Source organism: Scyliorhinus torazame, chromosome 1 (genome assembly GCF_047496885.1).
Source record: "Scyliorhinus torazame isolate Kashiwa2021f chromosome 1, sScyTor2.1, whole genome shotgun sequence".
Lineage (NCBI taxonomy): Eukaryota > Metazoa > Chordata > Chondrichthyes > Carcharhiniformes > Scyliorhinidae > Scyliorhinus > Scyliorhinus torazame.
The window spans coordinates 294,942,172-294,969,126 of NC_092707.1; the positions used below are offsets into that span (position 1 = coordinate 294,942,172).

A 26,955-nucleotide genomic window follows, 5' to 3' on the forward strand; every position below is an offset into this window, starting at 1 on the left:
TAAAATAATGTTCTTTGCCCATATATGTTACCCAGAGCCTGGCTGGAATAACATCCCGAATCTGACCTTTCCCTTGTACAGGGCCGCCTTTGCATGGTTAAATTCGACCCTGCACTTTGCCAGGTCTGCCTCAATGTCCTGGCAGACTCTTATTTTATGTCCCGCCCAGTTGCACGTCTTCATCTGTCGAGCCCAACGGAGGATCCTTTCTCGGTCCTGGCATTTGTGCAGCTAGGCCATTATCGCCCTTGGCTGTTCTCCGGGTCTGGGCACTGGTCGGAGCGACCTGTGAACTGGTCGGAGCGACCTGTGAGCCTGTCGTTCTCCGGCAGTTTGGGGAAGCTGTCCCTCCCAACCAGGTTGTCCAGCATTTGGGCCACATAGTCGGTTGGGTCCCTGCCCTCGATCCCCTCTGACAGGGCCACTATCAGAATGTTCTGCCTCGACTTCCGGGTGCGGCGACGACCAGCTGAGTCGCACGTTTCGGCAGCTCCCTGTGAAACGGACTTTTGGGCTCTTGATAGGAGCCCCAACGGCAATTTTGACGGCTAAAAACACTGTGCGGTAAACCAGAAGGGAATCCTCCCTGGATACGGATGGAAAAAGGAGGAGAGAGTGGCCAGATTGCAGTGGATCCTTTAGAACAGCGGCAAGGAAGGCAAGCAAAAACCAAGATGTTGTCGGAAGGTGGCAGTTGAACATGGGGCCCTGAACACCAAGAGTTCTTGAAATGCTGTGTGGAAGAGATCAAAAAGGAAATGAAGAAAGAGCTGTTGGCCCCGATACTACAGGCGATCGAAGGGCTAAAGGAGGAACAAAAGACCCAGGAGCGGGAGCTTCGGGTCGTGAAGGCAAAGGCAGCCGAGAATGAGGACGATATACAGGGCCTGGTGGTGAAGACGGAGACGCAGGAGGCACATCAGAAACGATGTGTGGAAAGGTTGGAGGCACTGGAAAACAACGCAAGGAGGAACAACCTGAGGATTCTTGGTCTTCCTGAAGGTGTGGAGGGAGCGGACGTCGGGGCATATGTGAGCACGATGCTGCACTCGTTAATGGGAGCGGAGGCCCCGGCGGGTCCGTTGGAGGTGGAGGGAGCATACAGAGTATGGCGCGAGGACCGAGAGCAGGAGAAATTCCCAGAGCGGTGGTGAGTGGTGAGATTCCTCCGTTTTAAGGATAGAGAAATGGTCCTTAGATGGGCGAAGAAAACTCGGAGCAGTAAATGGGAGAACGCGGTGATCCGCGTTTATCAAGACTGGAGTGCGGAGGTGGCGAGAAGGAGGGCGAGCTTTAATCGGGCCAAGGCGGTGCTTCATAAAAAGAAGATAAAATTTGGAATGCTGCAACCGGCAAGACTGTGGGTCACATATCGAGGGAGGCACCACTACTTTGAGACGGCGGATGAAGCGTGGACTTTTATTGTGGAAGAAAAACTGGAATGAGCGGGTTATTAAAAAGAACGTTCGAACAAAGTGGTGGGGCGAATGTGGGGGGCAAAGAGGGGTTTTATGTACTAATCCTGCGATGTGGTAACTTTTCTCTCTCCCACAGGTGGTGATGGGGGGAGGAGGGGAGGTGGAGGAGATGGGGCGTTGGCCATTGGGGGCGGGGCCAAGGGAGAAGCGCGGGCTTGGTTCCCGCGCTATGATAATCATGGCGGGAATAGAGAAGCAGGAAGGAGGGGGCGTCGCACGGTGCGAGCCGAGGTCACGGGGGGAAGCAGAGGTCAGCCAGAGTTTGCTGACTTCTGGGAGCAACATGGGGGGAGTAATTACGCTAGCGGGGGATCTAGCGGGGGGGGGTGGGAGGGGGGGAATTACCGGGTTGCTGCTGCTGGGGAGAGGGGGGAGCTGGTATGGGAGAGGATGGGCGGGGGGGGGCACCGCCTGGGGGAGATACAGCTGCGTGGGAACCGGGTGAGGAGCTGGAAAAAGGTGATGGCTAATCGACAAGGGGGGGGGGGGTAGGAAGCCCCCCAACTCGGCTGATCACGTGGAACGTGAGAGGGCTGAACGGGCCGATAAAGAGGGCACGGGTACTCGCACACCTTAAGAAACTTAAGGCAGATGTGGTTATGTTACAGGAAACGCACCTGAAACTGATAGACCAGGTTAGGCTACGCAAAGGATGGGTGGGGCAGGTGTTCCATTCGGGGCTAGATGCGAAAAACAGGGGGGTGGCTATATTAGTGGGGAAGCGGGTAATGTTCGAGGCAAAGACTATAGTGGCGGATAACGGGGGCAGATACGTGATGGTGAGTGGCAAACTACAGGGGGAGACGGTGGTTTTGGTAAACGTATATGCCCCGAACTGGGATGATGCCAATTTTATGAGGCGGATGCTAGGACGCATTCCGGACCTAGAGATGGGAAAGCTGATAATGGGGGGAGATTTTAATACGGTGTTGGAACCAGGGCTGGATAGGTCGAAGTCCAGGACTGGAAGGAGGCCGGCAGCAGCCAAGGTACTTAAAGATTTTATGGAGCAGATGGGAGGTGTAGACCCGTGGAGATTTAGCAGACCTAGGAGTAAGGAGTTCTCGTTTTTCTCCTATGTCCATAAAGTCTACTCGCGAATAGACTTTTTTGTGCTGGGTAGGGCATTGATCCCGAAGGTGAGGGGAACGGAGTATACGGCTATAGCCATTTCGGATCACGCTCCACACTGGGTGGACTTGGAGATAGGGGAGGAAACAGGAGGGCGCCCACCCTGGAGAATGGACATGGGACTAATGGCAGATGAGGGGGTGTGTCTAAGGGTGAGGGGGTGCATTGAAAAGTACTTGGAACTCAATGATAATGGGGAGGTCCAGGTGGGAGTGGACTGGGAGGTGTTGAAGGCGGTGGTTAGAGGGGAGCTGATATCAATAAGGGCACATAAAGGGAAGCAGGAGAGTAAGGAACGGGAGCGGTTGCTGCAAGAACTTTTGAGGGTGGACAGACAATATGCGGAAGCACCGGAGGAGGGACTGTACAGGGAAAGGCAAAGGCTACATGTAGAATTTGACTTGCTGACTACAGGCACTGCAGAGGCACAATGGAGGAAGGCACAGGGTGTACAGTACGAATATGGGGAGAAGGCGAGCAGGTTGTTGGCACACCAATTGAGGAAAAGGGGAGCAGCGAGGGAAATAGGGGGAGTGAGGGATGAGGAAGGAGAGATGGAGCGGGGAGCGGAGAGAGTGAATGGAGTGTTCAAGACATTTTATAAAAAATTATATGAAGCTCAACCCCCGGATGGGAGGGAGAGAATGATGGGCTTCTTGGATCGGCTGGAATTTCCCAAGGTGGAAGAGCAGGAAAGGGTGGGACTGGGAGCACAGATCGAGGTAGAAGAAGTGGTGAAAGGAATTAGGAGCATGCAGGCGGGAAAGGCCCCGGGACCGGATGGATTCCCAGTCGAATTCTATAGAAAATATGTGGACTTGCTCGCCCCGGTACTGACGAGGACCTTTAATGAGGCAAAGGAAAGGGGACAACTGCCCCCGACTATGTCTGAAGCAACGATATCGCTTCTCTTAAAGAAGGAAAAGGACCCGCTACAATGCGGGTCCTATAGACCTATTTCCCTCCTAAATGTAGATGCCAAGGTCCTGGCCAAGGTAATGGCAATGAGAATAGAGGAATGTGTCCCGGGGGTGGTCCACGAGGACCAAACTGGGTTTGTGAAGGGGAGACAGCTGAACACGAATATACGGAGGTTGTTAGGGGTAATGATGATGGCCCCACCAGAGGGAGAAACGGAGATAGTAGTGGCGATGGATGCCGAGAAAGCATTTGATAGAGTGGAGTGGGATTATTTGTGGGAGGTGTTGAGGAGATTTGGTTTTGGAGAGGGGTATGTTAGATGGGTGCAGCTGTTGTATAGGGCCCCAGTGGCGAGCGTGGTCACGAATGGACGGGGATCTGCATATTTTCGGCTCCATAGAGGGACAAGGCAGGGATGCCCTCTGTCCCCATTATTGTTTGCACTGGCGATTGAGCCCCTGGCGATAGCGTTGAGGGGTTCCAAGAAGTGGAGGGGAGTACTTAGGGGAGGAGAAGAGCACCGGGTATCTTTGTATGCGGACGATTTGCTACTATACGTGGCGGACCCGGCGGAGGGGATGCCAGAAATAATGCGGATACTTGGGGAGTTTGGGGATTTTTCAGGGTATAAATTGAACATGGGGAAAAGTGAGTTGTTTGTGGTGCATCCAGGGGAGCAGAGTAGAGAAATAGAGGACCTACCGTTGAGGAAGGTAACAAGGGACTTTCGTTACCTGGGGATCCAGATAGCTAAGAATTGGGGCACATTGCATAGGTTAAATTTAACGCGGTTGGTGGAACAGATGGAGGAGGATTTCAAGAGATGGGATATGGTATCCCTGTCAATGGCAGGGAGGGTGCAGGCGGTTAAGATGGTGGTCCTCCCGAGATTCCTCTTTGTGTTTCAATGCCTCCCGGTGGTGATCACGAAGGCTTTTTTAAAAAGGATTGAAAAGAGCATCATGGGTTTTGTGGGGGCCGGGAAGACCCCGAGAGTGAGGAAGGGATTCTTACAGCGTAGCAGGGATAGGGGGGGGCTGGCACTACCGAGCCTAAGTGAGTATTATTGGGCCGCTAATATTTCAATGGTGAGTAAGTGGATGGGAGAGGAGGAGGGAGCGGCGTGGAAGAGATTAGAGAGGGCGTCCTGTAGGGGGACTAGCCTACAGGCTATGGTGACAGCCCCATTGCCGTTCTCACCGAGGAACTACACCACAAGCCCGGTGGTGGTGGCTACACTGAAGATTTGGGGACAGTGGAGACGGCATAGGGGAAAGACTGGAGCCTTGGGGGGGTCCCCGATAAGAAACAACCATAGGTTTGCCCCGGGGGGAATGGATTGGGGATATGGAATGTGGCAAAGAGCAGGAATAACGCAACTGAAAGATCTGTTTGTGGATGGGAAGTTCGCGAGTCTGGGAGCGCTGACCGAGAAATATGGGTTGCCCCAAGGGAATGCATTCAGGTATATGCAACTGAGGGCTTTTGCGAGGCAACAGGTGAGGGAATTCCCGCAGCTCCCGACACAAGAGGTGCAGGACAGAGTGATTTCAAAGACATGGGTGGGGGATGGTAAGGTGTCAGATATATATAGGGAAATGAGGGACGAAGGGGAGACTATGGTAGATGAACTAAAAGGGAAATGGGAAGAAGAGCTGGGGGAGGAGATCGAGGAGGGGCTGTGGGCAGATGCCCTAAGCAGGGTAAACTCGTCGTCCTCGTGTGCCAGGCTAAGCCTGATTCAGTTTAAGGTATTACACAGGGCACATATGACTAGAGCACGGCTCAGTAAATTGTTTGGGGGTGGAGGATAGGTGTGCGAGGTGCTCGAGAAGCCCAGCGAATCATACCCATATGTTTTGGTCATGCCCGGCACTACAGGGGTTTTGGATGGGGGTGACAAAGGTTGCATTGTTGAAAGGGTTGAGTTTTCCGTTGTTTCCTGAGCCTTGGTCAATGTTGGCTGGTCCGTTTGGTTTCATTCTTTATGATTGAAATGTTAGTAGTTTGATACAGCTGAGTGACTTGCCAGGCCATTTCAGAGGGCAGTTAAGAGTCAACCACATTTTTGTGGATCTGGAGTCACATGTAGGCCAGGTAATAACGGAAGATTTCCTTCCCAAAAGGACATTAGTGACAATGGTTTTTGGTCATCATTGGACTTTTTATTGAATTCAACTTCCACGATCGGCTGTGATGGTTTTCAAATCTGAGCGCCAGAGCATTACCCAGGTATCTGGATTACTAGCCCAGTGACAATGCCACTACGCCATTGCCTCCCCCTCATGGCACAGTGAAATATTTAATTTTTTAATGTCCTCTGGAATGTCTTGGAGTGTTTTATTATGTTAAAAGCACCATATAAATATAAGTAGTTGTTCTCATTGTTGCAGTACAAATCACTTACTTGGAAAAAGGCTGAACAATGAAACAATATGGGAAAGATAATGTTCCTAGGTTCTTGGATGCTTACTAGAAGGAGAGGTGGAGAGATTCAAAGGAGGAAAGAAATGCTGTATCCAGAGGTAGTCAGAATGGCATTATGAAGTGCTGAGAAGGCAGTGGAAGTGGATAGCTGTAACTGTCAATGCTAGGAGTCAGGCCTGAAGGATGTGGATGCAGTGCCACAAAAGCTCAATGACCTCACACAAATGGTCAAGGTCAATGAGGCAGCTTCAATTTCAAGGGTAGTACAGATGCCAGCTTGCTCAAGGGCGAGGTCACATACAAGTTCTGCTGCAGAAGATTCAGATGAGCACATTAATGGGTTGGTCGACAGAAGGAGGCTGATGGGTATGCACAATTAAACATTTAGTGCATTAAAGGCCTGGAGAAGGTATTCTAAGAGACAGGATCTACATACATTTAGAGAGGCAAGGACTGATTAGGCTTTGAGAGTGGAAAATCATGTATCATGAATTTGATTGAGTTTTTTGAAGGGGTAACCAATAAGGTAGATGAGGGCAGTGCAGTCGACGTTGTCTACATGGACTTTGACAAGATACCGCATGGTAGATTGCTGCAAAAGGTTAAATCTCACTGGATCCAGGGTGAGGTCGGCAATTAAATACAAAATTGGTTTGACGACAAAAGACAAAGGGTGATTGTGCAGGGTTTTTTCAAACTGGAGGCCTGTGACCAGTGGTGTGCCTCAAGGATCAGTGCTGGGTGCACTGTTATTTGTTATTTATATTAATAATTTGGATGAGAATTTAGAAACATGGTTAGTAAGTTTGCAGATGACACCAAGATTGGTGTCATGGTGGACTGTGAAGAAGGTTATCCAGGATTGCAACGTGAGCTTGATGAATTGGGCCAGTGGGCCGATGAATGGCAGATGGAGTTTAATTTAGATAAATGTGAGGTGATGAATTTTGGTGGGTCAAATTGGAGCAGGTTAATGGTAAGGTGTTGGGGAGAGTTACAGAACAAAGAGGTCTAGGAGTACAGGTTCATAGCTCCTTGAAATTGCAGTTACATGTGGACAATGTGGTGAAGAAGGCATTCGGCATGCTTGGTTTCATTGGCCAGAACATTGAATTCAGGAGTTGGGACGTCTTGTTGAAGTTGTACAAGACATTAGTAAGTTCTGGTCATCCTTTTATAGAAAGGGTATTATTAAACTAGAAAGAGTGCAGAAATGATTTACTAGGATGATACCGAATCTTGATGGTTTGAGTTAAAAGGAGAGGCTGGATAGACTGGGACTTTTTTCCCTGCAGCATAGGAGGCTTTGGGGTGATCTTATAGAGGTCTATAAAATAATATGGGGCAGAAAAGTAGGGGAGTCTAAAACTAGAGGGCATAGGTTTAAGGTGAGAGGGGAGAGATACAAAAGGGTCCAGAGGGGCAGTTTTTTCACACAGAGGGCAGTGAGTGTCTGGAATGAGCTGCCAGAGGTAGTGGTAGAGGGAGGTACAGTTTTGACTTTTGAAAAGCATTTAGACAGTTATATGGGTAAGATGGGTATAGAGGGTTATGGGTCTAATGCAGGCAATTGGGACTAGCTTATTGGTAAATCTGGGCGGCATGGACAAGTTGGGTCGAAGGGCCTATAATCCTCTATGACTCTATGAGAAAGCAGGCATTCAGTGTCAAGGAGCACAGAGGGAGTCCGGTGCAAGTCTAGCACCAACTTTGTCCAGAGCTTTTCACAGAGCGTGAAGTACATCCTTTTCAGCATGGAAGTGGTGGCCAACTCAACTTGCACACTTGTAGACTCAACCATGATGTAGCATCTGAAGGCTCGGTTTCCAGCGCAGCATAAAAAGCCACCTAATACATAGATGTTGCAGTGGAAATTGAGGCTTCTATCATGAAAGTTCTGTATGCTGTCTGATAGCTGCAGATACCAGTGTCCAAATGTATTTGCTGGGTGCAAAAGAAGTCCAGCAACCTGGCCTCCAAACGAGCTGTTTGCTGTCTAGCTGGTGGCAATGACTATGCCCTCATGGTGCTGAGGTTATGCAGGATGCAGACCACCAGGAATCTTGATACCCTCTCTGCTAAGTACTACAGGGCTCCATCAGAGGGGTAAAGCCAGTTGAAATGTTGTTTCGGCCTGCCAACAGTCTGCTCCATCACATTTCATTGTATGCATGCAGCCCACATGTGTATCTTGTCAACCATCAACAAAAATCAACAACCATGTGGTCAATGGGTTGCCTCGTCACCCAAGTGATACATACTGCTGCAGTTGCTCAAATGCAGATGGCACAGTGGACTGGCGCAGAATTAAGGCATCGTGACTGCTGCCAGGATACCTTGTACTGACCTGCATAATTTGTTGTGTACGGTCACACATTAACTAGATTTAAAGGAGTGAAGCCCCTTCCAGTTTGCAGAACATCCCAGGGTTGACATGTAATACCTGCAAAGTGAAATGTGCAATCAATGGCACTCTGCATTGTCGGAAAGGCCCGATCCAAACAAACTCTATGCTAGCTCCGCCTGTTGCCCTTGTACAAGTGAGAAACATAGCCAGCTTTCTTTGCATATAGAGTCTCACTGACTTCCATCAGATGAAGATGTGTGAAGAGATCAGTTCATTCCATAAGAGGGTCATTCAGATGTCTGGTAACAGCAGGGAAGAAGCTGCCGTCGAACCACTACCCACAAGGCTCATGTCAGGAGTGTGAGGGAATATTCCCCACTTGTCTGAACGAACACGGCTCCAACAAAACTCAAGAAGCTTGACACCATCTAGGATTTGCTCCTCATCCACCATTTTAAATGTTCATTCCCTCCACCCCTTGCATAGAGTGGCAGCAGTGCGTACAACCTAAATCATGCACTATTGCAACTCAAAAAGCCTCTCCTTCAACAGCATCTTCCAAACCTGTGCCATCTCCACCACCTGGAAGAGCACGGGCAGATGACAAATGAGACCACCTACAACCTCACCTCCAAATCATACAGTACCCTGACTTGGAACTATTTAGCCATTCCTTCAATGTCACTTGATCAAAATCCTGGAACTCCCTTTATAACTCTCTTCTAGGTGAACCTACACCAGATAAACTGCAGTGGTTCAAGAAAGCATCTCTTCACCACCCTCTCAACAAATATTGTCCTTGCCAGCGACATGCACTCACTCCATTGACAAATAAAAACACAAGACTTTCAAACCTATAAATGTCAAGTCATGCTTTAATGAGAATTTCCTTCCCCTTAGGGTTGACATTGATTTTTTAAAAAATGTGGCACTTTTCACTGTTGTTGATAATTCTCTTGATGGTAGTTTCCCTTTGCGATGAACGGTTACTGCCTTATCATCATGTAAGGTGATGTCCCCTTTAAGACCAGGCTTGGAACCCTGGGGACTCCGCCTCTGGCTCCGCCCATCTGGAAGCCAGACATAAAGGCCTGCCTCATGGTCTGTATAGCAGTCAGCTCTCGTCCAAATCTGTAGCATAGTTATTAGCCTAATAAAGCCTTCTTTACAGTTTAATCTCTAAGCATCATTATTGAGGGTACCTCACCCTTGTGTCCATTGCAGTGTTTTTAATTAATTAAAGAAAATATATTTTAGCACCACGATCTTTTGGAAGTCAGTTTTTAAGAGATTAGTCTCTTAAAGCTTGAAGGTCAGATTCCGAGTGTCTTAGAGTTCAGTGTCTTAAGGACAGAAAACAGCAAATCATAGCAAATGATCATTTTTCAGACTGGAGGATGGAAGACAGTGGTGTTCTCCAAGAATCACTGTTTTTTTGATATATTTATAAATGACCTGGGTATTGAAATACAGAGTATAATTTCAAATTCTGTCAATGATGCCAAACTTAGAGGTGTGGCAAACAGCTACAAATTGATTGCAACCGGCTATAGACAGGCTAACAGAAAGTGGCAGATTAAATTTAATAGAGAAGTATAAGGTGATGCATTTTGATAGAAGGGATGAGAAGAGGCAATAAAGCCTTAACGGCACTGTTCTAAAGAATGTGAATGGACAAGGGACTGGGGATTCATGTACATAGATCTTTGAAGGTGGCAGGCCATATTGAAAGAGTAGTTAGCAAAGTGTATGGATTCTTGACACCAGACTCCTGAAGCAACTGCTCTACTCAGAACATAGTCGTGGTAGGGAACTTTCCTGGAGGATAGCAGAAAGACTTTAAGGGAGTCCTCAAAGCATGCTCGAAGAGGTCAAACACACCAGTTGACTCATGGGAGACCCTGGCTTGTGACTGACTTTGTCAAGATCGTGCAGAGGTGAAGTTGAGGTGTTGGAAGGAGTGCACAAACCTCCGAACAACCCATTTACCCAGCCCTTTAAGCACCACCTTGCCTTGCACGTGACAGAATCTGCAGATCGTACATTGGATTTATCAGCCATCTCAGAATGCATTGAACTAGATTGGATGCAAATCATTCTCAATCCAGAGTGACCTTCGAAGAAAGAGGAGGATGGTGCTGGGAATTGGGTAGTGTTGAATCTGGTCTTCTGACTGAAGTACGGTCAATGGAATGTGTTACAGTAGTTCATCTAATTAACAGTAGCCATAACATAATTCAGTTTGGAGTATTATAGAAAGAGACCAGAAAATATCAAAATAAAATAGTTAAATAGGGAACAGCTACAGTGATTTAAGAAGCGATCTCATACAGGTTAAGTGGGAAAAGGCGATTTCAGGACAAACAGTATTAGATCAATGGAAGGAATTCAGAACAAAGATACGGGACGCCCAAACTAGGCATATTCCTTTGAAAGAAAAAGGTAGACAAAGGAAGACAAAGAAAATGAAAGTTAAAACAAAACAGAAAAAGGCAGCTAGTGACATATGATTTGGTCTCAGGGTATCATGTAAAAGATAAACGCGAATTAAGGTCCAGCATTTCAAATTAATCTGTTTTGTTAAAAATGCTGCAAGAAATATCAAATAGAATTTGCACAGATATTTTTAAGGTTCAATAAATTTATCATTTTAGAAAAATCATATGCTTTTTTGAGTGTAAGTATGATTTTGTAATAAATTCTCCAGGCTCCAGTAAAAGATTTCTACCTTTAAAGCAACTGAATGCTGTCTAATTTGGCATTAATTAAATCACTGACATTTCTGTGAGAACCTCAGGCACATTGTAAAAACAGACGGCAGGAAAACTGATAACTATAAAAACAGGCATTAAAAACTGAATGGATGCATTTTTAGAAGTAAGACTAATAAAAAAGGAAACACAGGGTGGAGGAGCAGAGGGGTCTTGGTGTACAGATCATCAAAGGTGGTAGCATAAGTAGATAAGGTATTAGGAAAACAAACAATCTTGGTGTTTTATTTAGAGGCATTGAAGGCAATAGGAAGGAAGTAATATTGACACATCAATCATGCTGCGGTTGGGAGCATTGTATATAATTTTGGGCATTCCATATAGGAAGGATGCAAAAGAAATAGTACACTGTGCATTTACTAGGATTTTACTTGGACGATTTTGAGCTAAGAGGAGAGAGTCGGGAAGTTTTTTTGGTACAGGTGAAAAAGTTGAGTGGTCTGATATATGTCTTCAAGATTATACAGGATTATTATAATGTTAACAGAGATATAACATGTCCCCTAGTTGGTAAACTGGTGAAGAAATGGTACAAAATTAAGATATTCATAAGGATTTAAGATTAAAAATTTACTTGGAATATGTCAAGATTGTGTAATTTGTTTTTGAAAGGAACTGTTGCTGAAAAACAGTCCAAACATACTTTGAAAGAGAATTTAGATAGCTGTATGAAAAAGAGAAATATGAAAACAAGGAGAGTGAAATTGGACTAAGTGGGTGGATCATGTAGAGAAAAACAATGCACAAACTTAATGGGCCAAATGGCCTGTTTCTGTGTAGTAAGATTCTATCATCGTAGACCATTTACCCAAAAGGAAAATATAAAATTACCTGGTACACCTGCTGGGGAGAGGGGTCCAGACCTGGACTGGTTGCTTCCAACAGGAGAACCAACAGGGGATGGGGAAGGGCCCCGGATACCAGTGAGGTGAGGGGAAGCATGAGGGGAGAAGGGAGATTGTGCAGGATTACTCTGTTCTCCTTGACCACTTGAGGATCCTGAAGCACTAACTCCAGAACTTAGTGTACCTTCTGTCCCCGTTGGCAAGTCATCAATGGATCCAGATAAATCCTAGCCAAAAGATAAAAGTCACAATTAGGTGCTTATTTATATCATAATATGACGCATGAACTTCAATTACCCAACAGTAGATGAGAAATTGCATGTTCAGTGAAGACCTTACTACTCTCGTGACCTTTTACATGATCACAGTAAAGTGGCAGGTCCTTTACAAAAATTGGTTCTTTTGAGTTTATTTTCAATAAATCACTGAGATACTTATTTACTGTTTCCCAATGAAACGAATGATTAAAACATTTTATTTATTATACCCGTGATGTTGCAGCTCAAACACAATGGTAGTAAGGTCAAGACAAGTGAAACCAAGTTTTTTTAATTGCTTGCCTGATTTGAAACTCTGTTTAGGCTGTTTAAATCCACAACCCATACACCACATGTGGGCCATCTTCAGTAAAGTAAATGAATAATAAAACAATTGTGGAATCAGATTTCATTCCATAATCATTTCATTCGTCTAATTCTGAAACTTGACAAAATTATTTAGAAACAATATCACTGTTTAAATTCATAAATCCAAAGTTTGACCTGTGGAGAATATCAACATTTTTATCCAATGAAATGAAACAGAGCATTCTCATCCCCATCGAAATGCAATTATTAGATGTTAGTACAAAGGAAAAACTCAACTGCTCACAGGAGTTGCAAAAGACCAGCTACATTTGCAGAACAAACACAACTCAAATCACAATTCTCATCTTGATTTACTTAAGGCCATATGTTGAATTTCTACATATTTTTGAAAATCAGGGATTGTGGGAATTCAATGTATTGGGCACAAGTCAATTCCCAGCCTGCTATTGTGTCAGATACTTCATTTGAACTATAAATATCAACAGTCAGGTTTCATGTTCAGTCCTTGCGTCTTCATTACACTGGCCAAGAAAGCCAAGTGCTGAACATCTTTAGCACAGATTAAGCAGTTCAAGATCTTTACCCTGCATACTGCACATGACTCCATAACTACTATATGCTGTAAATAGTATAGTAACATTTCTTATTCTGAAGATGGAACAGGACCTGTTTAGTAGTAACAGGGAGTCTTACAACTATGAGTGCAGCTTGTGAAAAATCCATCAATCAAGTCATTTCAGTAGTTATCATTTTACTAATCCCTGCAGGGAGGAAGGAATGACAGGTCATGGGGCATGTCTTTCAGTGATTTCCTCATAAGCCTGACGTAACTCATACAGGCAAGTTTTGCACATGACCTCTTCCTTATCATTGTCCACCATGAACTGTACTATATCAAACTAAATTAGCGCAGGTAGATTTCAACAACTGCAGAAAGCTTCAACTTAGAAGGAATGCAGGAATGGTGTAGGAGGGAGGGCTTCAGGTATTTGGATAATTGGAGCGCATTCTGGGGAAGGTGGGACCTGTACAAGCAGGACGGGTTGCATCTGAACCAGAGGGGCACCAATATCCTGGGAGGGAGGTTTTCTAGTACTCTTCGGGAGGGTTTAAACTAATTTGGCAGGGGAATGGGAACCGGATTTGTAGTCCAGCAACTAAGGTAGCCGATATTCAGGACGCCAAAGCGTGTAATGAGGCAGTGGGGAAGGGAACACTGACAAAGGAGAGTACTTGCAGGCACGGAGAGGGGTTGAAGTGTGTATACTTCAACGCAAGAAGCATCAGGAATAAGGTGGGTGAACTTAAGGCATGGATCGGTACTTGGGACTACGATGTGGTGGCCATCACGGAAACTTGGATAGAAGAGGGGCAGAAATGGTTGTTGGAGGTCCCTGGTTATAGATGTTTCAATAAGATTAGGGAGGGTGGTAAAAGAGGTGGGGGGGGGGTGGCATTATTAATTAGAGATAGTATAACAGCTGCAGAAAGGCAGTTCGAGGAGTATTAGCCTACTGAGGTAGTATGGGTTGAAGTCAGAAATAGGAAAGGAGCAGTCACCTTGTTAGGAGTTTTCTATAGGCCCCCCAATAGTAGCAGAGATGTGGAGGAACAGATTGGGAAACAGATTTTGGAAAGGTGCAGAAGTCATAGGGTAGTAGTCATGGGCGACTTTAACTTCCCAAATATTGAGTGGAAACTCTTTAGGTCAAATAGTTTGGATGGGGTGGTGTTTGTGCAGTGTGTCCAGGAAGCTTTTCTAACGCAGTATGTAGATTGTCCGACCAGAGGAGGGGCAATATTGGATTTAGTACTGGGTAATGAGCCAGGGCAAGTGATAGATTTGTTAGTGGGGGAGCAGTTTGGAGATAGTGACCACAATTCTGTGACTTTCACTTTAGTAATGGAGAGGGATAGGTATGTGCAACAGGGCAAGGTTTACAAATGGGGGAAGGGTAAATACGATGTTGTCAGACAAGAATTGAAGTGCATAAGTTGGGAACATAGGCTGGCAGGGAAGGACACAAGTGAAATGTGGAACTTGTTCAAGGAACAGGTGCTACGTGTCCTTGATATGTATGTCCCTGTCAGGCAGGGAAGAGATGGTCGAGTGAGGGAACCATGGTTGACAAGAGAGGTTGAATGTCTTGTTAAGAGGAAAAAGGTGACTTATGTAAGGCTGAGGAAACAAGGTTCAGACAGGGCATTGGAGGGATACAAGATAGCCAGGAGGGAACTGAAGAAAGGGATTAGGAGAGCTAAGAGAGGGCATGAACAATCTTTGGCGGGTAGGATCAAGGAAAACCCCAAGGCCTTTTACACATATGTGAGAAATATGAGAATGACTAGAGCGAGGGTAGGTCCGATCAAGGACAGTAGCGGGAGATTGTGTATTGAGTCTGAAGAGATAGGAGAGGTCTTGAACGAGTACTTTTCTTCTGTATTTACAAATGAGAGGGGCGATATTGTTGGAGAGGACAGTGTGAAACAGATTGGTAAGCTCGAGGAAATACTTGTTAGGAAGGAAGATGTGTTGGGCATTTTGAAAAACTTGAGGATAGACAAGTCCCCCGGGCCTGACGGGATATATCCAAGGATTCTATGGGAAGCAAGAGATGAAATTGCAGAGCCGTTGGCAATGATCTTTTCGTCCTCACTGTCAGCAGGGGTGGTACCAGGGGATTGGAGAGTGGCGAATGTCGTGCCCCTGTTCAAAAAAGGGACTAGGGATAACCCTGGGAATTACAGGCCAGTTAGTCTTACTTCGGTGGTAGGCAAAGTAATGGAAAAGGGTACTGAAGGATAGGATTTCTGAGCATCTGGAAAGACACTGCTTGATTAGGGATAGTCAGCACGGATTTGTGAGGGGTAGGTCTTGCCTTACAAATCTTATTGAATTCTTTGAGGAGGTGACCAAGCATGTGGATGAAGGTAAAGCAGTGGATGTAGTGTACATGGATTTTAGTAAGGCATTTGATAAAGTTCCCCATGGTAGGCTTATGCAGAAAGTAAGGAGGCATGGGATAGTGGGAAATTTGGCCAGTTGGATAACGAACTGGCTAACCGATAGAAGTCAGAGAGTGGTGGTGGATGGCAAATATTCAGCCTGGATCCCAGTTACCAGTGGCGTACCGCAGGGATCAGTTCTGGGTCCTCTGCTGTTTGTGATTTTCATTAATGACTTGGATGAGGGAGTTGAAGGGCGGGTCAGTAAATTTGCAGACGATACGAAGATTGGTGGAGTTGTGGATAGTAAGGAGGGCTGTTGTCGGCTGCAAAGAGACATAGATAGGATGCAGAGCTGGGCTGAGAAGTGGCAGATGGAGTTTAACCCTGAAAAGTGTGAGGTTGTCCATTTTGGAAGGACAAATATGAATGCAAAATACAGGGTTAACGGTAGAGTTCTTGGCAATGTGGAGGAGCAGAGAGATCTTGGGGTCTATGTTCATACATCTTTGAAAGTTGCCACTCAAGTGGATAGAGCTGTGAAGAAGGCCTATGGTGTGCTCGCGTTCATTAACAGAGGGATTGAATTTAAGAGCCGTGGGGTGATGATGCAGCTGTACAAAACTTTGGTAAGGCCACATTTGGAGTACTGTGTACAGTTCTGGTCGCCTCATTTTAGGAAGGATGTGGAAGCTTTGGAAAAGGTGCAAAGAAGATTTACCAGGATGTTGCCTGGAATGGAGAGTAGGTCTTACGAGGAAAGGTTGAGGGTGCTAGGCCTTTTCTCATTAGAACGGAGAAGGATGAGGGGCGACTTGATAGAGGTTTATAAGATGATCAGGGGAATAGATAGAGTAGACAGTCAGAGACTTTTTCCCCGGGTGGAACAAACCATTACAAGGGGACATAAATTTAAGGTGAAAGGTGGAAGATATAGGAGGGATATCAGAGGTAGGTTCTTTACCCAGAGAGTAGTGGGGGCATGGAATGCACTGCCTGTGGAAGTAGTTGAGTCGGAAACATTAGGGACCTTCAAGCAGCTATTGGATAGGTACATGGATTACGGTTAAATGATATAGTGTAGATTTCTTTGTTCTCAAGGGCAGCACGGTAGCATTGTGGATAGCACAATTGCTTCACAGCTCCAGGGTCCCAGGTTCGATTCCGGCTTGGGTCACTGACTGTGCGGAGTCTGCACGTCCTCCCCGTGTCTGCGTGGGTTTCCTCCGGGTGCTCCGGTTTCCTCCCACAATCCAAAGATGTGCAGGTTAGGTGAATTGGCCAATGATAAATTGCCCTTAATGTCCAAATTGCCCTTGGTGTTGGGTGAAGGTGTTGAGTTTGGGTGGGGTGCTCTTTCCAGGAGACGGTGCAGACTCAAAGGGCCGAATGGCCTCCTTCTGCACTGTAAATTCAATGATAATCTATGATTAATCTAGGACAAAGGTTCGGCACAACATCGTGGGCCGAAGGGCCTGTTCTGTGCTGTATTTTCTATGTTCTATGTTATTCTCCGTGACCGCTGACCTTTGTCACTTTAAAAATAATATGATTTGCATGATTCACCAGGCTCTAAGGCTCTACAATTTACAAGAATCTATCATTAGTACTGCCCACCTCCATGGGTTGACTTTCTGTTTCTTTGGAAGTTCCTTCATTTTTATAAGTCTGGTTGGGTTTCTGCCAATAGAAATTCACAGGCCACTTGTCGTATCAAAGCATAGCATTTCTTTGGAGCTAAATGTTTCTATCCGAGCAGCTTTTTTCCCCGCCCGACTCCAAACAACACACTTAAACAGAATTTCAACCTGAGCTTCAAATTGAAGCTTAGCAACCACATCCCCACTCACAGTTTATAGAATACCCCAATGGACTGTCTTTAATTAGCAAACTGCACACTGAACCATGTCAACCTGTTGCAGTTTCTTCTGGATATTGCAGACCTTTTGCAATCTCTTGTGTGTAAAGCCAGGCTTTAAGAATGGCTTTCAGTTGCATTTATTCTGATTGATTACTGCAGGATTGATATGAGCTCTGTAATTATTGGTAAACCTATTAAATTGCTATTAGGATAAGATATAGAAACATGCAGAGGAAATCCAAACTGTTGAGAATCAAACAATTGTTGAGAAACCTAGGCTTACAAAAGTTGCTCCTGCATATATCGAGTACCAAAAAGATATTGATCATTAAGTTTCGGCTTAGTTCAGTTACTGGCACTCTTACCCTGACTCGCAGTCTTGTGGGTTCAAGTACCACTCAAGGGCCTAATCATAACATCTGGGAAAACACTTCAATGTTATACTGAGGAGCGCTATATTCTTGTAAATGTTCTGTTTTGGATAAGATATTGACCTGTTCAGATGGATGTAAAAAATCACTTGGCACTATTTGAAAAATAGCAAGGCATTTATTCTTTGTCTGCCTTTAACCAACGTGCCAAAACTTGATTAGCGGGTCATTATTTGCAGTTCATTTGCTTGTGGCATACAAATAGGCTGCTAGGTTTGCCGACTTAACAGGGACTGCACTTCAGGAGCAACCTATTCATTGTTGAGTACTTAGAAAATCTTTAGAATAAAAAGCAAGTTTTCTTCTATGCCAGTAAAGTAATTACCATCTATTGATTCATCTACATTAAAAGTTAAATGTGCAACACACTTTAAATGGGCTTGCAGCACAAAATATTATGTTTTCGTAACTAACTTAATTCCGGTTAATCCAAAAACAAGCACTTCATTTCCATTAAGCACAACACTATTCTCCAAACCTCTGCTTGTGAATCCTGCTTTTCCTGCTCCTATAGATAGTAAAGTCACACTTCCTGCTTTTCTTGTTATTATATATACTAAATTTACACTATATCCTGCAACTCACTATGAGCAACACAACAGGAGAGTTGCTGCTTATGGCATAAAAATCAAGACAGAAGAAGGGCTAGTCACTGAGTTTAGTTCCATTAGTCACAGAGTGTAGTTCTACTTCGCAGAGTTGCACTGAAAGGAAAAATATACTTTATTGAATCGGCAGTGGGGGGCTGGGGGGGGGCTCCAGCTTATTTCACATGGTTCCCCATATACCTCTGAAATTTACCACAATAAAATAGAAGTGTTACTATTTTTCTGACGGGCTGTGTAAATCTTGTACACTAACATTCTGTGGTCTAATGTCTTATTAAGTCCTCAGTTCAGTTTACAAATGAAGCAATTCACTCTCAGAGGTGCACTTTCATCCATGGCATTCATGGCCAGAGGCCACGAAAACAATCAGATTCTGGGCAGCTATGTGCAAGATATTCTAGCTCTGCAGAACATATTCATTGAAATTTATAGGCAACAATTTTATTATCATCATGTATCACCTACCGTATGATATTTTCTTTTCCAGCAGCAGCAACAATCGAGGCTGCATGCCCTCTCAGGCAGATGTAACAGATTGCATGGCATTATTCGAAGAACAGTAGGGAACATAATGGTGTCCCAACCAACATTTCTCCTTTGACCAATAAATTAAAAATATTAACTGATCATTAATGTCATGCACTGATGTTAGGCTTTAGCTGGTTTAGCTCAGTGGGCTAGACAGCTGGTTTGTGATGCAGAACAAGGCCAGCAGCGCGGGTTCAATTCCCATACCAGCTTATCCGAACAGGCGCCGGAATGTGACGACCAGGGGCTTTTCACAGTAACTTCATACTTGTGACAATAAAAGGTTATTATTATTATCTTGGTGCACAAACTATCAGCTGTATTTACCTACAGTAATTATGAATACAGGAAAGTACGAGAACCAGAAAGACTACACAATCCCTCTGACAGGTCCAAAAGTGATGGATCGCAATCACCAAAGTATTTAAATCATTAGTCCATTCTTTTTTAATATTTCCATACATGCACCATCCTTGGTGTAAAATTGTTCAATTTAAATGGCCTTTACAGCTTCCCTCTTTCTAAGCCTGAATGCATGTTCCTGGTTTACTGTTTGTGGTATTTGTAAACAAATTGAGATTCAATTTTTCTGTACCAACCTTGAAGAAGAATCTTGCGTGTCTCTTCTTCAACTTCTCATGGCTCAGATGCTTCAAGCTAGATACCGTTCCCCATTACGAAGTACCTGGATAGCCTTTTGGAATATAGCTACGGGATTTGCACAATTCCCCAGGTGTGGGTCAACACAGATTTGTTATCTCCTAGGATCAGTGTTATATACTTCTATCTTTACATCCTAAGATCTAGTGACCTATGCTTAGTGTTGCCATCGACTGGACATTTTAGCAATGGCATTGGACAATCTGTTCTGACCCTTATTACCAGTTAACCAAATATGACCATTGGGGACATGCACCAAATTTTACAATAGCCCACTTCCCCCTTTTATGAACCCTAATTATTTTTTTCTAATACAGTTCATATACTTTGAAGTAATAGACAAAGTCTGACAACTTTTTTAAATAATTGTAAATATCAATTGTTGAAGTTTTCACTCAACTATTCTTTTTTTAAAAAAAAAAATTTATTAAAGTTTTTTAAACACAATTTTTCTCCCTTACAAACAATAACCCCTCGTAACAAAAAAACAAGAAATCGCGCAGAGCAAGATATATACATGGCAAAATGATATATTTACACAGCTTTGTACACTGGCCCTCACCCGTACATGCCAGTTTCCCCAGCCCTTCGTGTTACCGCTTGCTCATCCACCCTCCCAGGCAGTCCCCCCTTTCCCTCCCTCCCTCCCAGGACGTCCCCCCCCCCCCCCTCCGTTGCTGCTGCTGCTGACCGACCTTCCTCTAACGCTCCGCGAGATAGTCTAGGAACGGTTGCCACCGCCTGTAGAACCCCTGCGCAGACCCTCTCAAGGCGAACTTAATCCTCTCCAACTTTATGAACCCAGCCATATCATTTATCCAGTCCTCCAGGCTGGGGGGCTTCGCCTCCTTCCACATTAACAAGATCCTTCGCCGGGCTACTAAGGACGCAAAGGCCAGAATGCCGGCCTATTTCGCCTCCTGCACTCCCGGTTCGTCCAGTACTCCAAATATTGCTAGCCCCCAGCTTGGCTTGACCCGGACTTTCACCACCTGAGATATTGCTCCCGCCACTCCTCTCCAGAACCCCTCCAGTGCCGGGCATGACCAAAACATATGGACATGGTTCGCCGGGCTCCCTGAGCACCTTCCACATCTGTCCTCTACCCCAAAGAACCTACTCAACCTTGCCCCCGTCAAGTGCACTCTGTGGACCACCTTAAATTGTATCAGGCTGAGCCTGGCACACGAGGAGGAGGAATTAACCCTACCTAGGGCATCAGCCCACAGACCTTCCTCGATCTCCTCCCCCAGCTCCTCCTCCCATTTACCCTTCAACTCTTCTACCAGCGCTTCCCCCTCTTCTTTCAACTCCTGGTGTATTTCCGACACCTTGCCCTCCCCGACCCATACACCCGAGATCACCCTATCTTGAACTTCTTGTGCCAGGAGCAACGGGAATTCCTTCACCTGTCGCCTCACAAAAGCCCTCACCTGCATATATCTAAAGGCATTTCCCGGGGGTAACTCGAACTTCTCCTCCAGTGCCCCACGGCTCGCAAACGTCCCGTCGATGAACAGGTCCCCCATTCTTCCAATCCCCGCCCGATGCCAGCTCTGGAACCCCCCGTCCATCTTCCCCGGGACAAACCGGTGGTTACCCCTGATCGGGGACCACACCGATGCTCCCATTGCACCCCGGTGCCGTCTCCACTGGCCCCAGATCCTTAGCGTTGCCGCCACCACCGGGCTAGTGGTATACTTTGTCGGCGAGAGCGGCAGCGGTGCCGTCACCAACGCCCCCAGGCTCGTTCCTTTACAGGACGCCATCTCCATCCTCTTCCATGCCACCCCCTCTCCCTCCATAACCCACTTGCGGATCATCGCCACATTTGCTGCCCAGTAGTAGCTCCCCAGGTTTGGCAGCGCCAACCGTCCTCGGTCCCTACTGCATTCCAGGAACCCTCTCCTTACTCTCGAGGTCTTATTCGCCCACACAAACCCCATAATAGTCCTGCCTACTCTCTTAAAAAAGGCCTTAGTGATCACGATGGGAAGGCACTGAAACACAAACAGAAACCTCGGAAGGACCACCATTTTGACCGACTGCACTCTACCTGCCAGCGAGAGCGGTAACATGTCCCATCTTTTGAAATCCTCCTCCATTTGCTCCACCAACCTCGTCAGATTCAGTTTATGTAGGGTCCCCCAACTCCTGGCTATCTGGATCCCCAGATACCAAAAGCTCCCCTCCGCCCTCCTCAGCGGTAGGTCCCCTATCTCTCTTTCTTGGTCCCCCGCCTGTAATACAAAGAGCTCACTCTTCCCTACATTGAGCTTATAGCCCGAAAACTCCCCAAACTCCCTTAGAGTCTGCATGACCTCCACCATCCCCTCCATTGGATCCGCCACGTACAGCAACAGGTCATCCGCATATAGCGACACCCAATGCTCTTCTGCCCCTCGGACCACCCCCCTCCATTTATTAGACTCCCTCAATGACATGGCCAATGGTTCGATCGCCAATGCGAACAGGGGGGACAGGGGGCACCCCTGCCTCGTCCCTCGGTACAGTTGAAAGTACTCCGACCTCCGCCGGTTCGCCACTACACTCGCCATTGGGGCTCTGTAAAGGAGCTTAACCCAATTGATAAACCCTACCCCGAACCCAAACCTACGCAGAACCTCCCAGAGGTACTCCCACTCTACTCGGTCAAAGGCCTCCTCCACGTCCATAGCTGCCACTATCTCCGCCTCTCCCTCCTCCGTTGGCATCATTATCACGTTTAAGAGCCGCCGCACATTGGTGTTTAGTTGCCTGCCCTTTACAAATCCCGTCTGGTCCTCGTGGATTACCCCCGGGACACAGTCCTCGATCCTCGTGGCCAGCACTTTTGCCAGCAACTTTGCATCCACATTGAGGAGCGAGATCGGCCTGTACGATCCACATTGCAGTGGGTCCTTGTCCCGCTTTAGGATCAAATAAATTGTCGGGGGCAGGGTCCCCTCCTCTCTTGCCTCATTAAAGGTCCTCACCAGTAGCGGGGCCAACAGGTCTGCGTACTTCCTGTAGAACTCCACCGGGAATCCGTTCGGTCCCGGGGCCTTCCCCGCCTGCATGCTCCCCAAACCCTTGCTCAGCTCCTCCAACCCAATTGCTGCCCCCAAACCAGCCACCTCTTGCTCCTCCACCCTCGGGAATCTCAGCTGATCTAGGAATCGTCTCATCCCCTCTTCCCCCGCTGGGGGCTGGGATCTGTACAGCTCTTCATAAAAGGCCTTGAATACCTCGTTTATTTTCGTCGCACTCCGAACCGTGGCTCCCCTTCCATCTTTGACTCCCCCTATTTCCCTCGCTGCCATCCTCTTACGGAGCTGGTGTGCCAGCATCCGACTAGCCTTTTCCCCATACTCGTAGGTCGCCCCCTGCGCTTTCCTCCACTGTGCCTCCGCCTTCCCTGTGGTCAACAGGTCAAACTCCGTCTGGAGCCGTCGTCTTTCCCCAAGTAATCTTTCCTCCGGGGCCTCTGCGTATCTCCTGTCCACTCTGAAAATCTCCCCCACTAACCTCTCCCTTTCCATACCCTCTGTCTTCTCCCTATGAGCCCTAATGGAAATTAGCTCTCCCCTGATCACCGCCTTCAACGCCTCCCATACCACCCCTATCCGCACCTCCCCGTTGTCGTTGGCCTCCAAGTACCTTTCGATACACCCCCTCACCTTCCCACACACCACCTCGTCCGCCAGCAGTCCCACATCCAGCCGCCACAACGGGCGTTGGTCCCTCTCCTTCACTCAACTATTCAATCACTTTTGCGACTTAAGTGCTTCTAACATGACATGAAGACAGATAGAAAATATACAGTAAATAACAAATGATGATTAATTGGCAACTTGATGAATACATATTTTGTCAGTCTTTACTGCAGAGGAAAAGTATAAATATAAGGAAAACTAGAACTAAATCAAGTAGAGTAACTTAGAAGATTTAATATAAAGATAAACAAAATGGTAAAGAAGAAAATAACAGGACTCAAAATAAATAAATCTCCATCCAAGGTCTGGCTGTTTTCCACCCCAAGATATAAAAAATATGAGGAAATTGTTGGTGCCCGAAGCATAATCTTTCAAAACTCGCTTGATTGTTCTCATGGATTGGAAAATTGTCAATGCCACTGCATTAATTAAGAAGGATAGGAGAGGTAAATCAGAAATCAGTCTAGCTTTGTTATTGTGATATTACTAAAATTTGTAATTCGGTGCAGAGGGACTCAGCACTAGATCAAGTATAAACTAATCAGAGAGGTAGCATGAATTTTGTAAAAGGTAAGTGGGCTCAAACAAATTTCCGAGAATCTTTTGATGAGGTAACTAAAGTGAGAGACAATGGAGTGTCTATTGATTTACAAAAGGCATCAAGGCATCCAAAGATGTGCAGGTTAGGTGGGTTGGCCATGCTAAATTGCCCTGAGTGTCCAAAATTGCCCTTAGTGTTGGGTGGGATTACTGGGTTATGGGGATAGGGTGGAGGTGTGCGGTTGGGTAGGGTGCTCTTTCAGAGAGCCGGTGCAGACTCGATGGGCTGAATGGCCTACTTCTGCACTGTAAATTCTATGATTCTATGATTTTCCCGCAAGAACTGCTAATAAAAATGAGGAATTGGAGGTAACCATTTACACGGGAGGGAAATGGTCAGGAGGAAGGCCCCAACAGCAAGTCGGGTTACTCAAATTGGTAGGATCTGACTGGTTGTGCCCTGCCCGCCCCCTGTGGATCTACAATGGGGCCTCAACTTTCCACAATATTTAGAAATGACTTAAAGAAATAGAACCATACATCCAAGCTCGTTGATGATACTAAGTTACGTAAAACAGTAAATAGTGTAATAGAGAGCAGAAAGTTGCAAAGGGATATCGACATATTAAGTGAGTGGGCAAAAGCTGTGGCAGATGAGTTTAATGTGGGCATCTATCAAAGATCAATCAGAGTATTTTTTAATTGGCATGTAATTAGAAACTGTGGAAGGGTCAAGATATTTGGAAGTTCAAGTACAGAAATCAAAATAAATAAACTGGACAGGTCCGTGCAATGTGCAAACTCCAGTTACTCAAGGCTGGAACAAAAATCAGAACTAGGCTGTTCAGAGTTGATGCCAGAAAGGACTGCTTCAAAGGAAAATGAAAATCTGGAATTCCCTCCTCAAAAGGCTGTGGAAGTTAATTCAATTGAAAACTTAATAACTGAGAATGATAGATGTTAGTTAGGGATTAAGGGGCGCATGGTGGCACAGTGGTTGGCACAGTGGTTAGCACTGCCGCATCACAGCACCAGGGACCCAGGTTCAATTCCGGCTTTGGTGACTGCTTGTGTGGAGTTTTCACTTTCTCCATTTGTCCGTGTGGGTTTCCTCCGGGTGCTCCGGTTTCCTCCCACAGTCCAAAGATGTGCAGGTTAGGTGGATTGGCCATGATAAATTGCTCCTTAAAGATGTGCAGGCTAACTAGGGTTATAGGGATAGGGTGGTGGGCCTACGTGGGGTGCACTTGATGGGCTGAATAGTCTCCTTCTGTGCTGTAAGTATCTAAGGATTATGGAACCAAGGCAGATAAACAGAATTAAGATACAGATCAACTATCATCTAATTGATTGACAGAGCATGGTCAAGGAGGTAATTGGCTATTCCTATTAAGTTTATCTCTGTTAGGGCAGCACGGTGGCGCAGTGGTAGCACTGCAGCTTCACGGCGCTGAGGTCCCAGGTTCGATCCTGGCTCTGGGTCACTGTCCGTGTGGAGTTTGCACATTCTCCCCGTGTTGGCGTGGGTTTCGCCCCCACAACCCAAAAGATGTGCAGGGTAGGTGGATTGATCACGCTAAATTGCCTCTTAATTGGAAAAATGAATTGGGTACATTAAATTTATAAAAAAATGTTTATTTCTGTTTCTGTGGGTTTTATCATAATATTCCAACCGATCCTTCTAAAAGATCACCTAATATTGCAAAAAAAATTTTGGCAAATACTGGAGGAATAAAACAATTGCATTTATTGTATCTTTTGGTTTGCTAGTTTTTATTTTGAAAAGCACTTGAATAGTCGAAACTTCAAATGGTCCCTAGTCTGTCAAATTTTGATATAAATACTGTCCAGGTGTTTTCTTACATGTTATAATGTTTGAGCATTCATAACGTGTATCAAGGGAGAAGAAAGAATAGTTAATATTCATATTTACTCCTCTTGCTGCTCCCAAACAATTACTTACTCCCTAGTGCTCTCCAAATCGAAAGGGACATGAAGTCGCTTTTATTTTGATCAGGCAGGTATCAAAGCTACAAATGACAGCCTGCATTTTGCATGGAGAGTCAGCATTTGGATTCAGCATCTTCACTGAGAGATGCAGTCAGCACAAGCCGATCAGCTGAAGATGACAGGGGCACATGCGTGGAGAGGGCAAACAGCCTGAGGTTGGTCAGAGGTAGCAGCGGCAGCCACCTGTATTTGTCATTGTCCTGGGGCTCAACAACACTTGCCGACCAGCAAATTATATTGCAAGGCGGGTATTGTTTGGGGTTTGGGTGATCATGTAATCCGGACTGTGGGATTTAGAACAAGCTCATACAACCTCAGCTGAGGCAAAACAGGCCCATGTGAAAGCTGCTGCTGGAAGGAGAAGAGGAAGCTGAAAGAAGGTGAACACGAAGGCTGGATCAAGGAGCGGAGATGAGAAAAAATAAGGTTACTATCACTGCTTTGGTTATTCCAAAAGAACTGATTCACACGGGTGTTACTGAGGAATCGAATAAAGGTGCTTCTGGTGGGTCCACACCATCAAATGTTGTAAGCAGAGATGAGAAGGTTCTGCAGAAGTGTGCCAGTTTGGTGAAGATCATGATCTTGGAGCGCGGGGTCACTGGGAGCTTCTATTGGTGCGGATCAGTGTTAAAGAAAACTATAAAAAGTGAAATCTTGTCCATTGTTTTTTGTCGGGGTCGTTCATTAAATTTGGTTCTTTTGGTTTGTTGGGTCCCCACAGCGATTATAACTGTCGATGCTTGTGGCTTGAAATCAAATAGAACCAACATTTCTGCACTCTTCCGAGCTCTCCCCATAAACGTGTGCACGTGTGACATGCTACATATTTCTTGTATGAGGTTGATAGGTAACACAGAGCAGGTCAAAGAAACAGACTACTGCTCACACCTGGGCTCTGCAAATGACCTGAGTAGGACTCTGAAGCATGTCCCAAACGAGCGTTACTGAAACTGTTGAGTTATTTACCCGCATCAGTAAAGTGCTGAAGCAAAAAGGCATGTCCAAAAGATGGGGGAAACAATTCTGAGATTTGGATCTCACAGAGGGCCACACAGTAAATTAGAATCATTGTAATAATAAAAGGCAACCACGAGGCACAGATAAACTCTGTAGGAGATTAATAAACAATTGATTTATCTGAAACCAGGGTTTGGAAAGTAGATATA

General features: G+C 45.8%; 1 protein-coding gene across 7 annotated transcripts in view; it reads right to left on the reverse strand.

Annotated features, from left to right (window-relative positions):
• arid1b (AT-rich interactive domain 1B) overlaps window positions 1-26,955 on the reverse strand; it is a 717,990-nt gene that overhangs the window by 227,130 nt on the left and 463,905 nt on the right. For all 7 annotated transcript variants that reach the window (XM_072507646.1, XM_072507663.1, XM_072507657.1 and 4 more), the window contains one exon: window positions 11,907-12,147. In XM_072507646.1, coding sequence (XP_072363747.1) covers window positions 11,907-12,147 — 241 coding nt within the window. The remainder of the gene's footprint in view (window positions 1-11,906; window positions 12,148-26,955) is intronic.